The sequence below is a fragment of the Polypterus senegalus genome, chromosome 9 (genome assembly GCF_016835505.1).
Source record: "Polypterus senegalus isolate Bchr_013 chromosome 9, ASM1683550v1, whole genome shotgun sequence".
NCBI classification, from domain to species: domain Eukaryota; kingdom Metazoa; phylum Chordata; class Cladistia; order Polypteriformes; family Polypteridae; genus Polypterus; species Polypterus senegalus.
Window position 1 is genome coordinate 9,718,568 of NC_053162.1, and position 15,981 is coordinate 9,734,548.

The window sequence follows — 15,981 nt, forward strand, 5'->3', positions numbered from 1 at the left end:
TGGATCTGCATATTTAGATCTGGACCATCCTGTGTATGTATACATATATATAGATATATATGTATAGATACAGAGTATGATATAAAGTATATACACACAGTGCCTTCAGAAAGTATTCAGTATTCCATTCCATATATACCTGTACAGTACATTTTTTCCTCAAGCCTGTATTCTCTTTCATCAGCTCCCGTCGACTACGCTTCAGCTCCTTTTATCTGTGCCATTTGTACTTTTTCTCTCATGACAGCTCAGAATCTGAAAAAGCATAAAAACTGCTGGTTTCACTTAATCCATTTTCACTGCTCCACAGAAATCCAGCCATGCCATATAAATTATCAAACTCTACATGTACATTTAATCATTTTTACATTAAACATTCCCCTCTTATGTTCTAAAACATTTACAGAGTTTGAAAACAGACCGTACTGCATAAGCTCTAACACAGAGATATGACTGGACTTTATACTCTTTTAATGCATAACAGCTTTTTTTTTAGTTGTTTTTTTTTTAACTAATGTATAAAAACGCATAAATTATATTTTGAGATTTACTTTTAAATTTCATATTAAAATGGCTTTCAAGACGATTTTTACAACTTCTCCATGCCTATGCACTACAGTATATAAGATTTAAAAAGGCGAGTTCATAAAGCTCTGTACAAAGAATTCCAAGGACAAACTGGAGAATCGTCCTTTTCTCTTCCTCACTGCACGTGAATGGATTTCCACCTCCAGATTTTGGAATATTTCGGAGTGCTGGAAGCCAGTTAAGGAAATGTGAACATCTTTGCTCATTCTCATCTTTTTGGAAGCTAATGTCCAGAAAAAGAGAGAAACTGCCTTAGCTTTTGTTTCAAATTTTAAAGAAAAACTTTAATAATAATAATAATAATAATAATAATATTACAGTGTAAATTTAGTTAGGCTTAGATAGTTTCAAGTCATAACTGCTTTAAGAATCTGACGAGCCGAAGTGCAGAAGTGATTCTTTTCATCGTAGCATAAAAAAAAAAAATGTGAAAAGTGCTTGGTGATAGGACAGATGAGGAGGAGGAGGAGGGGCTTGTCAAACTACTGGACAAAGTTAATTTTGTACGTCAGTTGGTGTCCGTTGTCCCAGGCGTACAGGACCTTCTCCTTGGGGTTGTAGTCGATTTGGGTGGTGAATGCGTACTCGTTGGTGAATGGCAGCCTGGGGGTGGCTTCGGTGTTGGTGTGGGTGTCGTATGCATAGGACACCTGGCCCTCCTTCTGGTTGTAGACGTCCACGGCGTAGAGCACTCCACAGACGATGAAGCAGTTGCCATACGAGTTCCGCTTCAGGCCCGTCTTCCAGGTGCTCTCCTTCTTGATAGAAAGGTCTCCTGGGTCCAGCTTGCTGATCACTATGATTTCTTGCTGACTGTAATCATAGTCGATGGCTGGGTAGATCACCCAAAGTCCGCTTTCGTCGACGGCAAAATCGATATCCGAGTGGCCCCTCCATTTCCATGGGGTAGTGTCTTCGTACACCACATCGTGCAGAAGGGTCCAAGCTGCGACATACCTCATTTTCAGATCGTACTTTATGATGTTTTTAGTGAAGGCCCTGTTGTAGTAGAAGGCGCCATTGTAGACCACGTGACCCGTCCCGATCCAGTTATATGGAAGCTTGTATAAGTTGCTCCAGCGACCTTAAAGACAAGCGAGTAACATAAAGTTAGATCGGTATTTGAATTTGCCTATTTTCATTTGCAAACCGACGTATCTCATTCATGATATATTAAAAATCACACAAATATGTCTCAGTAGGATAACTTCAGGCAAGCTGTGTGGTCGGTCCACCATAAGGCACACTCATTTACCAGAGTATGGTCAATCAGAGGTACGGATTAACATGCCAGACATATTGGGCACGTGCCCAGAGAAATAAAGTGGACCATTTGGGAATGAGGAGCACATGGAAGGCTAATAGAAACCATGGATCTGAATGCACAGCTTTGGATGGGTTACGGCTTTTACTTGTTCTTGTTCAGTGGTGTCCAAGATCATTCCTCATTCCTGATAGACATTCTATTTTATATATATATCTATTGTCACACATGACAATATACACTCACCTAAAGGATTATTAGGACCACCATACTAATCCGGTGTTTGACCCCCTTTCGCCTTCAGAACTGCCTTAATTCTACGTGGCATTGATTCAACAAGGTGCTGAAAGCATTCTTTAGAAATGTTGGCCCATATTGATAGGATAGCATCTTGCAGTTGATGGAGATTTGTGGGACGCACATCCAGGGCACGAAGCTCCCGTTCCACCACATCCCAAAGATGCTCTATTGGGTTGAGATCTGGTGACTGTGGGGGCCATTTTAGTACAGTGAACTCATTGTCATGTTCAAGAAACCAATTTGAAATGATTCGAGCTTTGTGACATGGTGCATTATCCTGTTGGAAGTAGCCATCAGAGGATGGGTACATGGTGGTCATGAAGGGATGGACATGGTCAGAAACAATGCTCAGGTAGCTCGTGGCATTTAAACGATGCCCAATTGGCACTAAGGGGCCTAAAGTGTGCCAAGAAAACATCCCCCACACCATTACACCACCACCACCAGCCTGCACAGTGGTAACAAGGCATGATGGATCCATGTTCTCATTCTGTTTACGCCAAATTCTGACTCTGCCATTTGAATGTCTCAACAGAAATTGAGACTCATCAGACCAGGCGACATTTTTCCAGTCTTCAACTGTTCAATTTTGGTGAGCTCGTGTAAATTGCAGCCTCTTTTTCCTATTTGTAGTGGAGATGAGTGGTACCCGGTGGGGTCTTCTGCTGTTGTAGCCCATCCGCCTCAAGGTTGTGCGTGTTGTGGCTTCACAAATGCTTTGCTGCATACCTCGGTTGTAGCGAGTGGTTATTTCAGTCAAAGTTGCTCTTCTATCAGCTTGAATCAGTCGGCCCATTCTCCTCTGACCTCTAGCATCAACAAGGCATTTTCGCCCACAGGACTGCCGCATACTGGATGTTTTTCCCTTTTCACATCATTCTTTGTAAACCCTAGAAATGGTTGTGCGTGAAAATCCCAGTAACTGAGCAGATTGTGAAATACTCAGACCGGCCCGTCTGGCACCAACAACCATGCCACGCTCAGAATTGCTTAAATCACATTTCTTTGCCATTCTGACATTCAGTTTGGAGTTCAGGAGATTGTCTTGACCAGGACCACACCCCTAAATGCATTGAAGCAACTGCCATGTGATTGGTTGATTAGATAATTGCATTAATGAGAAATTGAACAGGTGTTCCTAATAATCCTTTCGGTGAGTGAATATACACATACCGTACTTACATACTAGCCATCCCCCACGGCTTCGCCCGCATAATAGTAAAACAGGACAGTGAGGAGGGCCCCACCCGGCTCCCTACTCCTAATGTCACTCTTCCCCCTCCCTTTGACCCATAACCTTTGTCTCGGATTAGCGCAAATATATCGCTCCTGCACACATATATGTCTCTACACACACACACAAACTTTAAAAATCAATAGACATTGGCACTGTATCTGATCGTGTTCAGGTCTGACGGGAGAGCGTTCCCCACATGGGGAGAAAAGCGCGTGGCCGTGATATCTCTGTCAATCAGTAGCTACCCTCTAAAACACACGGAGCTCTGATCTCTGTCTCTCAAAAAGTCAAACATTACTCCTTCACAATCTCTAGATGATAATGTCTGTTGAACAAACAGGTATTGCTAGCTAAGCGGAGGCAAAGTGCACTCCAACATGCGGCGAGAAGAAGAGCGACTCAAACAGAGGCTGGCGAGTGAATGAGGAAGGCCCGCCCCTGCCACTCTGTTGGTTTTGCATAGATACATCGGTACCGCAAGCAAACTAAGGTACTTAATGCGATGAGAGAAGTCATAAAATCAACCGGAATGTTCAAGCAAACTATAGAAAACAACCAGATCTGAATCCATTAAGTAATTATCTCGTGAAAAGTGGACAGACATACAGACAGAATGTGCTTGGGGCACGAAATTTTTAAAACCGTTTCTTAGCGAGCACCTATGGTCCAAGGGGAACGTACATTCCAAATTTCAAGTCCCAAGTCCTAGTGGTTCAGGAGATTTTGTGATGAGTGAGTCAGTGGTATTTGGCCTTTATATATATATTGTGTGTATATTGCGGCGGATGGCCGGGACCCATGTCCAGCTGGAACGCGCCTTCGACACTTGATTGGGGGAACAGTCATGGGCTACACACTGCGTCCCCCGGAACACTTGGTGGCTGCCCCCGTGGGTTGCATCTGGGCCACAGGCATGGGACTTCGGAACTCAGCCCTGTTGAGATCCATGGCCACCACCAGGGGGAGCTGCACGGCTTCATGACCCCATCTGGGTAGTAATTCCGCCACACCCGGAAGTGCAGCCGGAATTAGGTCAGTAAACACCTGAAGCACTTCCGGGTGGGCTATAAGAGGAGCCAGCAGCTCTTTTTGTGCTTCTGGGACTGTGTTGTGCCTGAGGGACATGGGGAAGATGTGTATGGAGGAATATTTCGGACAAAATGAAATAAATAAATGCGTAAATAAATAAAAGTACTGTGAAATGTGAGCATAAATAAATAAATGTGTCATGAAATGAGAGCCTTAATAAATAAATATGTCATGAAATGAGAGCATAAATAAATAAATGTGTCACGAAATAGGTTTTTCGTTGCTTATTTATTTATTTCATTTTGTCCGTAACATTCCTGCAAACCGTCATGAAATACGGCTTGAAATAAAACTGTCACTTTCACTCGTCAAAGTTGAGAGGGTGGGCTCTAACACGCCCTCTACTTACTGATTGGTGAATCGATAGCACACGGATTAATTAGAAAAATGCTTACTACTGCCGATGAAATGGATTCTGCCGAAGATATTACGTATTTCAGAGAGAGAATTGAAGATTTATCGGAAGAAATTACAATGTTGGCGGCCCTTTTAGGCTCCGATATTGATGAAACTGATTTTGAAATTATCGAAGAACAGGTGGAACAGACTCTACTACACTCCAGTTCTGGTGACGCAGTTCCCTGCTCTGGACGTCCATCCTTTGACATTCCAGCTGAGTCAATAGAACACCTTCTGTTATGCGGTTTAAAAGTACGACAGATTGCAGATCTATATGATGTATCGGAGAAAACGATCACAAGACGAATGAGCCAGTTTGATATACAGTAAGCTGCAACGGCTGTATTAGTTTAGGTACTTTGACATGGAATGCCCAAAGCAGCTCCAACTAATATTTTGAACTGAACAAGCGGGTTAGAAAATGGATGGATGGATGGATGAACAACTTTGCCACTGATCAGAGCTGTAGAGTTGTTTGAAAAAGTAGCTGCGAATATGCAACTGACTTTATACTCGTAAAACAAGGGTCAAATACTCAGTTCTAAAAGGGCCGCCAACATTGTAATTTCTTCCGATAAATCTTCAATTCTCTCTCTGAAATACGTAATATCTTCGGCAGAATCCATTTCATCGGCAGTAGTAAGCATTTTTCTAATGAATTCTTGTGCTATCGATTCACCAATCAGTAACTAGAGGGCGTGTTAGAGCCCACCCTCTCAACTTTGACGAGTGAAAGTGACAGTTTTATTTCAAGCCGTATTTCATGACGGTTTGCAGGAATGTTACGGACAAAATGAAATAAATAAATAAGCAACGAAAAACATATTTCGTGACACATTTATTTATTTATGCTCTCATTTCGTAACACATTTATTTATTTATGCTAACATTTCACTGTACTTTTATTTATTTACGCATTTATTTATTTATTTCATTTTGTCCGAAATATTCCTCCATAGATGTGGACCCCAGGTGAAGAAAATAAACATTTATTTATTTTACATGTGCCTCTAGAGTCTGTCTGTGCCTGGTCAGGTGCCAATATAGCGACTTTTATCACAATATATATATAAATATAAAGTTCATCCGGAAAGTATTCACAGCGCATCACTTTTTCCATATTTTGTTATGTTACAGCCTTATTCCAAAATGGATTAAATTCATTTTTTTCCTCAGAATTCTACACACAACACCCCATAATGACAACATGAAAAAAGTTTACTTGAGATTTTTGCAAATTTATTAAAAATAAAAAAACTGAGAAATCACATGTACATAAGTATTCACAGCCTTTGCTCAGTACTTTGTCGATGCACCTTTGGCAGCAATTACAGCCTCAAGTCTTTTTGAATATGATGCCACAAGCTTGGCACACCTATCCTTGGCCAGTTTCGCCCATTCCTCTTTGCAGCACCTCTCAAGCTCCATCAGGTTGGATGGGAAGCGTCGGTGCACAGCCATTTTAAGATCTCTCCAGAGATGTTCAATCAGATTCAAGTCTGGGCTCTGGCTGGCCACTCAAGGACATTCACAGAGTTGTCCTGAAGTCACTCCTTTGATATCTTGGCTGTGTGCTTAGGGTCGTTGTCCTGCTGAAAGATGAACCGTCGCCCCAGTCTGAGGTCAAGAGCGCTCTGGAGCAGGTTTTCATCCAGGATGTCTCTGTACATTGCTGCAGTCATCTTTCCCTTTATCCTGACTAGTCTCCCAGTTCCTGTCGCTGAAAAACATCTCCACAGCATGATGCTGCCACCACCATGCTTCACTGTAGGGATGGTATTGGCCTGGTGATGAGCGGTGCCTGGTTTCCTCCAAATGTGACGCCTGGCATTCACACCAAAGAGTTCAATCTTTGTCTCATCAGACCAGAGAATTTTGTTTCTCATGGTCTGAGAGTCCTTCAGGTGCCTTTTGGCAAACTCCAGGCGGGCTGCCATGTGCCTTTACTAAGGAGTGGCTTCCGTCTGGCCACTCTACCATACAGGCCTGATTGGTGGATTGCTGCAGAGATGGTTGTCCTTCTGGAAGGTTCTCCTCTCTCCACAGAGGACCTCTGAAGCTCTGACAGAGTGATCATCGGGTTCTTGGTCACCTCCCTGACTAAGGCCCTTCTCCCCGATCGCTCAGTTTAGATGGCCGACCAGCTCAAGGAAGAGTCCTGGTGGTTTTGAACTTTTTCCACTTACAGATGATGGAGGCCACTGTGCTCATTGGGACCTTCAAAGCAGCAGAAATTTTCTGTAACCTTCCCCAGATTTGTGCCTCGAGACAATCCTGTCTCGGAGGTCTACAGACAATTCCTTTGACTTCATGCTTGGTTTGTGCTCTGACATGAACTGTCAACTGTGGGACCTTCTATAGACAGGTGTGTGCCTTTCCAAATCATGTCCAATCAACTGAATTTACCACAGGTGGACTCCAATGAAGCTGCAGAAACATCTCAAGGATGATCAGGGAAACAGGATGCACCTGAGCTCAATTTGGAGCTTCATGGCAAAGGCTGTGAATACTTATGTACGTGTGCTTTCTCAGTTTTTTATTTTTAATAAATTTCCAAAAATCTCAAGTAAACTTTTTTCACGTTGTCATTATGGGGTGTTGTGTGTAGAATTCTGAGGAAAAAAATGAATTTAATCCATTTTGGAATAAGGCTGTAACAACAAAATGTGGAAAAAGTGATGCGCTGTGAATACTTTCCGGATGCACTGTGTATATATATATGTATGGTATGGTAATATGTATATATATTGTAGTACAGGTGCTATATTGTTGTCGACCCGACACAGATTGACAACGGAGGCGCGTGTAAAATAAATAAATGTTTATTTTCTTCAGCTGTGGGGCATGTCTACCCCGTGTCCCTCAGCCCTAACACAGTCTCAAAACAACACACAAAGTAAACACCCCACACCACACTCTTCTTCCTCCACTACTCCTCCCAGGCAGCTTTGTCCTCCTCCTCCCAACTATGGAGCCTGGAGTGGTGACTGTCGGCCTCTTTTATAGCACCCCTGGAAGTGCTGCAGGTGCTTGTTGACCTACTTCTGGCTGGACCTCCAGGTGCTGCTGCATTCCCACCCCAGATGGGCTGTGCAGCTCCCCCTGGCGGTGGCCACAGAGCCCAACAAGAATGGGCTCCGGTGTTCCAAACAATTGGCCCCGATGCAACCCAGGGGGGCTGCCAAAAAGTGTTCTGGGAGATGTAGTGTGCATCCCATGACTGCTCCCCTGGACCCAGTGTCAAAGGGGCATCCCGGCCGGGCATGGGTCCCGGCCATCTGCCACAATATATATATATAGAAAGACACAGAGAGAGAGAGAGAGACATGGATTTGTCTAGTAACCAGGTATCAAAGGACTCCGGGCCACCATGTCCTGTGCAGTTTTTCTTTCAGGTGTCACCTACCTTGCTTGAAGTTGTCTAAATTCCTGAACTCGACCAGATTGTTCCCATAGTAGTAATTAGTAACGTAGATCTTCCCGTCTTTGGCCACCGGATCTTTCATCCAGGCTCCTTCATTTCGTCCATAACTGTGATGCTTCTCTGGGGCCTCGATAGATGAAATTGTACCTTCACAATCACCATCTTTAAGCACTAAAAGAAAAAAAAATAATTTATAGTCACTTAAAAGAAAAAAAAGATCTTCTTCATCTGATGCATCCTTAACGGCTTTATCTTTGTTAAATACAGTGGCCCCAAACGGCAAGCGGCAGAAAATTGAAACAATAGCCAAGCACAAAATAAGACGGTAAGGTCTGAGGTCTCTTTAACACATCGTGTCTCCTGAAGTGCTGCGAGAGCGACAGGCTGCGTTATTCCTAAGGCACTTATGTGGTTTAAAGTGCTAGAGGTTAACCAGTTGTGTGCTTGTGTGTCATTCGTGGGGTTAGGCTTAGGGTAGGGGATGCCAACAATGGGTTCACTAGCTCCATTTTGTATTGCAATTCTATATTATTTATTAAATTGCCCTGGTGTCACATGCCAATAACCTATCAACAAAACATAATCTGCTATCATGTCCTTCTTTCCATCCAATCACTTCTCATTTAGACCCTCAGGAAAAAAAAGTCCCCAATGCCTCTATCCACTTTAATTCCTTTTTCAACCTAAGGGTCTTATTCCAAAAACTTTCAAGCTCTAAGCCAAAAAACAGCGGACTATGGCCTGGTTGTCCAAAATGTATATATAGTTGGGTACATCTTTCTTGGCTCTCAATTAACCTCAGGTGCTGAATGCACCTAGCCTTCAGTGTATTTTTTGTCTCACCTATACACTGTGTGCACAATTATTAGGCAAGTTGTATTTTTGAGGATTAATTTTAATATGGAACAAACACAGTGCTATCAGTCAATCCAAAATGTTAATAAACCTGAAACCTGAATGTTTCACAACGGAAATGTGAGTGTGAACATCATCAGGGGAATACATATGTGCGCACAATTATTAGGCAACTATTAGTGTGCAGATTTATTATGCAACTAAAGGAAAAATGAAAATTTTCCCATCTCACTTGTTTATTTTCATCTGTTATAGTGAGAATAATAAACAAACACCTCAAAATTTACAAATAAACATCTCTGACATTTCAAAAAAAATCAATCAATCAATCAATGACCAATATAGCCACCCTTCTTTCCAATAACAGTCATAAGCCTTTCCATTCATGGAGTCTGTCAGTTTCTTGATCTGTTGACGATCAGCTTTTTGTGGAGCAGTGACTACAGCCTCCCAGACACTCTTCAGAGAGGTGTATTGTTTTTCTCCCCCGTAAATCTAGCGTTTAAGAAGTGCCCACAAGTTCTCGATAGGGTTTAGGTCAGATGAGGAAGGGGGGCCATGTCATTATTCCTTCATCTTTAAGGCCTTTACTGGCTGGCCACGCAGTGGAGAACTTCGATGCAAGTGATGGAGCATTGGCCTGCATAAAAATCATGGTCTTTTTCCTGTATCACTGTTTGAAGAAAGTGTCTTTGAAAAACTGGCAGTAGGTTTGGGAGTTGATTTTGAGTTCATCTTCAATGCAAAAGGTCCAACTAGCTCATCTTTAAAAATACCAGCTCATACCAGTACCCCACCTCCACGTTGGAGTGGAGCTCTGTGCCCATTACTGATCCACAGGTCCATCCATCTGGTCCATCAAGAGTCACTCTCATCTCATCGGTCCATAAAACCTTTGAAAAAATCTGTCTTCAGATATTTCTTGGCCCAGTTTTGACGTTTCAACTTATGTTTCTTGTTCAGTGGTGGTTGGGTTTCAGCCCTCCTTACCTTGGCCATGTCTTTGAGCACTGAACACCTTGTACTTCTGGGCACTCCAGGTAGGTTGCAGCTCTGGAATATGAAAGTACTGGAGGATAATGGGTTCCTGGTAGCTTCACGTTTGATTCTTCTCAAATCTTTGGCAGCTAATTTGCGTCTTTTGTTCTCAACACGTTTCTTGCGACCCTGTTGACTATTTGCAACAAAATGTTTGATGGTTCTGTGATCACACACCAATATCTTAGCAATTCCAAAAGTGCTGCATCCCTCTGAAAGACTTTTTACAATTTTTGACTTTTCAGAGTCAGTTAAATCTCTTTTTTGGCCCATTTTGCCAGAGGAAAACTAGCTGCCTAATAATTCTGCACACCTTGATATAGGGTGTTGATCTCCTTAGGCCACACCCTCCCTCATTACACAAATACACATCACCTGACGTGCTGAAATCCAATAAGCATTCAAGTTAATACAGCTTGGAGTTGGAATATACGCATTAAAAATGATGATATGGTCAAAATACTCACTTGCCTAATAATTGTGCACACAGTGTATATACTGTATCATTTGGCACATTTGGCATTGAATCCCATAAACACAATTAATCGTATTCAATGACAAATCCTGAAAAATTGGCAGCTCTATTGAGGTCTTAGGATTTTTAATCATTTTCTTATCTTTGAAAGGGATCTGCCAAGCAGTTTTATTTCGTTTCCGTTTCGTACACGAGGCCCGAACAACCAGATCTTTTATTGTTTTATTTCTGCGATAGGCCGCCACTAACCTAAAGCCCTGCAAATCTTCATCCTGTCCTTGTGCCTGCCTAAAGTTTTCCTTGAGGATTCGTATCACCCCCTGTGCTTGACTCGAAAAGGTGAAGACCATTGGAATTACTTCCTTATTTTCCTCAATCTACCGACTCCAAACACTCCCCTCCTCTTCAACAATACCATCCCTATCATCGTCCCTATCTGAAAATTGTTGTCCCTCCATCTCCCAACCTTCCAATCCTTCTACATCCTCTACGAACCACTCCAACCCCTCTTCCAACCCCTCCTTTGCATCACTCCTTCCTACTACTTCCAAACATTCCTGGTCCCATTGTTTTCGTATCCATCCCCCATATCTTACATAAAATGGTATCCGAATCCTCCCCTCTTCTCCGTCTTTACTGGCCTTCCAATACTCCCCTAGTTGCACTGATCTCTGTCTATATGGGTCATTCCATCCATACCTCTTTATTTTATACCAAAACAAATCCCCCCTATTTCCAATAAATCCTTCCTCATGCGAAACAAAGGGGGAATCCATTCAAATAGTGGTCTAGTGACAGGGCCCTTCCAAGGAAACCAAAATTCACCCTCCCAGTTAGAATTAAAATTAGGGTTAATCTGGGGTGCAGCCAGTATTGAATTAGGGTTGATCTCCTCCATTCTCATTTCTCGTCCCCCTCCCTGGGACTTAACATCAGGGCCCCTACCACTACTATTATGATTAGGGTTAGTATAGGGGCCAGTCAATATCTTATTAGGGTCAATCCCCTTGAGCCCCAATTCTAATCCCAATTCTTGGGATTTAGCCTCAGGGCCCCTCCCGCTGAAGTTAAGATTAGAGCTGACATGAGGGCCAGTCAGTACTAAATTAGGAATGATCTCCTTCAAGGCCCGATTCCAGTCCCCATTTCTGGGACTTAACATCAGGGTCCCTCCCACTAATATTAAGATTAGGGCTGGTATGGGGGCCAGTCAATACAACCCTAGGGTTAGTCGCCTTAAATCACAACTGCAATCCCAACCCCTGGGATTTAGCATCAGGGCCCCTCCCACTAAGGTTCAGATTAGGATTGATGCAGGGGCCAGTCAATATCAGATTAGGGTCGATAACTATCAAACCGCCTTCCACCCTCTGTTCTACTCCCTCACGTGCCAAGGTAAGTATATAATTTTCTGACAATCCAATTTCTTTCAGTTCACGGATCATACGCTCCATTTCATACAGGTAAGTATCTACTACCCCCCTTCTAGCAAGCACTACATTCCAATCTTGTCCAAAACTCCACTCATTCCTTCTTTCTTTTCTCTGCAGGAACAAATCGTCATGGATTGGCAACAGAAGAGGACCCTCCCAGATTGGAAACAGAAAAGGAAGCCAGGTAAGTTTTTTCTTTTCCAGGGAATCTAATATCTTGTTTCAGCCTTGGAAGATATGGCCAAGACACCCAGAAGTGTTTTACCATTCATGGGGTTAGGGTTAGGGTTAGGGTTTGTGTGTGATAATCTTAAGGTGCGACCATAGACCAACCTGGTAATGGAGTACACCTACCCCTAGGTAAAGGGAAAGTAGAGGGATATTCCACGACGATACACCGTCTCGCACAAACCGTAAGAAACCCAAGTCTGTTGTGGGCACAGGCAGAGCCCTGGCTGGTCTGCAAAATGATTTGCCACATTGCTTACTTCTTCTTCTTCTTCTTTTTCTTTCGGCTGCTCCCGTTAGGGGTTGCCACAGCGGATCCTCTTCTTCCATATCTTTCTGTCCTCTGTATCTTGTTCTGTCACACCCATCACCTGCAAGTCCTCTCTCACCACATCCATAAACCTTCTCTTAGGCCTTCCTCTTTTCCTCTTCCCTGGCAGCTCTATCCTTAGTACCCTTCTCTCAATATACCCAGCATCTCTCCTCTGCACATGTCCAAACCAACATAATCTCACCTCTCTGACTTTGTCTCCCTGCCGTCCAACTTGAGCTGACTCTCCAATGTCCTCATTTCTAATCCTGTCCCTCCTCGTCACACCCAACGCAAATCTTAGCATCTTTAACTCTGCCACCTCCAACTCTGTCTCCTGTGCCACCGTCTCCAGCCAATATATAACATAGCTGGTCTCACTACCGTCCTGTAGACCTTCCCTATCACTCTTGCTGATACCCGTCTGTCACAAATCACCCCTGACACTCTTCTCCACCCATTCCACGCTGCCTGCACTCCTTTTTTCACTTCTCTTCCACAATCCCCATTATTCTATACTATTGATCCCAAGTATTTAAACTCATCCACCTTTGCCAGCTCTACTCCCTGCTTCTTCACCATTCCACTGACCTCCCTCTCATTCACACACATGTATTCTGTCTTCTTCCTACTGACCATTCCTCACCTCTCTAGGGCAGATCTCCACCTCTCCAGGGTCTTATCAACTTGCTCCCTATGTCATCAGCAAACATCACAGTCCACGGGGACTCCTGTCTAATCTCATCTGTCAACCTGTCCATCACCATTACAAATAAGAAAGGACTCAGAGCTGATCCCTGATGTAATCCCACCTCCACCTTGAATGCATCTTTCGCTCCTACCACAGACATCACCACGGTCACACTTCCCTCGTACATATCCTGTACAACTCTTACGTACTTCTCTGCCACTCCCGACTTCCTCATACAATACCACAGCTTCTCTCGAGGCACCCTGTCATTTGCTTTCTCCAGGTCCACAAAGACGCAATGCAACTGCTTCTGGCCTTCTCTAAACTTCTCCATTAACATCCTCAGAGCAAACATCGCATATGTGGTGCCACATTGTCACTCGTCTATTCAACTGAATCGTTTCACCTGCACGCTCGATGTCGACCTCGTCATTGGTCGTGGACGTGGATAGGCGTCCGGCTCCTTCTTCATGGCTGACACTTGGGCGACCTTCCTTGAACTTCTCTATCCATTCATACGCACTTCTTCGTGACTGAACACTTTCTCCATCTTATGCACAAAGTCTTCGATAAATAGTCAGACCCTCAGACCACAAAAGCAAACGAATTGCTGCACGTTGCTCTTCTTTCATGCAAATCCCAAGTGGGACAGTCTCTCACACCGCAGTTACAAATGATCTAACGTAATGCGTTCACACCTGCACGGCAGTGACTTGGGAGACGGGGGCTCCGAACGGAAAGACTATGCCACCAACAGAAGTTTTAATATAACTGGAGTGCGGATCATTTCTGACTCGCCCTCGTGTTAAGAAATCTGGGGGGCTCCTGTTGCTTATGACAACATGAATGAATGGAGAAGACGCACACTGCTGACAGCAACCTGACCACGGACAACCTGCTTGTGACGGTGCGGGTCCTGCTCCATATGCCCGCTCTTCCAGATTCAGGAGCCCTTGAACCCAACACCGTCGGTAATGAAACCGGATGAACTGTGCACATGGGGACAAAACACTCTTGGGGCAACGGGATAGTGCAGAAGTGCTTTTATTAAAAACAAGCCAAAAACAAAACCAAAACAGTGTCCATAGTGCAGTGCTCAAGGATGTTTCATTAAATATATAACGTGCATAAAACATGCAGGTTAAAATCTATAGTAAATAAATCCTTTAAAATGAGGTTAAAACAATGGCCTGGAAGCTGTCCCCTTTTTTAAAAACCTGGTGCATTCTCTTTTTAGCTGGCGGCTCCCTTGCTTCTCCCATCGGGCTTTGCAACAGGAGAGTCGCCCCTTTCAGCAGGTGCAGCTGCCTTCCACGCTGGTCTGATAGCCTTCCGTCCCCTGACTAAGTACACCTCATCACCCCGTACCGAGATTTGGGTTATTCAGCGACCAGGGAGCTCACGCTGGGGCTCAACCTCCCAAGGCTCCCCGACTCCCGCTGCCTTCTTGGCCTTACACGGCGAGCCGTCCATGAACTGGTCACTTCTGCTCCTCTGAAAAACTCAGCAGGAGTGACCCAATCCACACGATTCCACAGAATTTTACCTGTACACACGGCCCCCGAGTGTTGGCCTTACACCCTGACAGGACTCTCATTCCAGCTGCCTGTCTTTGCTCAAGCGAGCCTACACTCTCACTCTCTCTCTCTCTCTCTCTCTCTCTCTCTCTCTCTCTCTCTCTCTCTCTCTCTCTCTCTCTCTCTCTCTCTCTCTCTCTCTCTCTCTCTCTCTCTCTCTCTCTCTCTCTCTCTCTCTCTCTCTCTCTCCCGCTCTCTCTCTCTCTCTCTCTCTCTCTCTCTCTGTCGGACTCCCTCTCTGTCTCTCTTTCTCACTCTCTCTCTTGCTCGTTCCCCCTCTCTCTCGCTCTTTCTCTCTCTCTCTCGCTCGTTCCCCCTCTCTCTCGTTCTTTCTTTCTCACTCACAGTGCGGCGATTATTTATTTAAAAACTGACCATTCTGTTCGAGCCGCGGACCCGCTAAGTCACACAGCTGACCTGTTACGAGACTGCACACATCTACAGAATTTAACAAACGCTATCAGGACAGAAAGTTCTTTTTTGGCTTACCTTTGTTGGCCGAGGCATTAGCACTGGCCAGATTATCAATGACGATCATGACCGTTGCCGGTACGTTCTCAGGCGTGGTGGTAGTTGAGGCGATGGTAGTGGTGGTGGTGCTGGTGGTAGTGGTGGTGCTGCTCACCGTGGTGGTTGGCGGGGATGTGGAGCTGCTGGTCGTGGTCTCCATGCCTGCTTCTGTGGTGTCCAGAGTTTGAACCGCGGACGTTTCAGGCATCGCTGGTTGCTCTTCTGATTGGACCGCTTGTACTTCAGTGCGGATTGGAGTCTTTACTATATTTTCTGTAATATTAAAAAAATAAAACAATTAACTCCTCCTTCCAAACATTTTAATGAAATACCTTAAAACCAGGATTAGTAGAGGAGGGAGCATTAGAAGTCACCTCTTCCATATGTGGCACTGAGTGTGTTTGTGATAATGGCTATAGACCACCGGTTCTCAGACTTTCGTATTTCGCACCCCCCTCCCATTTCTACCTGTAATAACTCTGCGCCCCCTTCGTAATATAAGATAGATGAGAATAACCCATGATACAACTAAGAAAGGTATGATACTCGTGCGGTGTCGTGGT

At 44.2% G+C, this 15,981-nt stretch overlaps 1 protein-coding gene across 1 annotated transcript in view; it reads right to left on the reverse strand.

Annotated features, from left to right (window-relative positions):
• Positions 1-328: 328 nt before the first annotated feature.
• The window catches only part of LOC120535107 (olfactomedin-like protein 2A), a 132,826-nt gene continuing 117,173 nt past the window's right edge, over positions 329-15,981 (reverse strand). The window contains exons 6-8 of the mRNA XM_039762692.1: positions 15,398-15,691; positions 8,284-8,472; positions 329-1,672 (exon numbers count right to left, since the gene is read on the reverse strand). Of these exons, the coding sequence (XP_039618626.1) occupies positions 1,071-1,672; positions 8,284-8,472; positions 15,398-15,691 (1,085 nt within the window). The 3' untranslated portion in view covers positions 329-1,070. The remainder of the gene's footprint in view (positions 1,673-8,283; positions 8,473-15,397; positions 15,692-15,981) is intronic.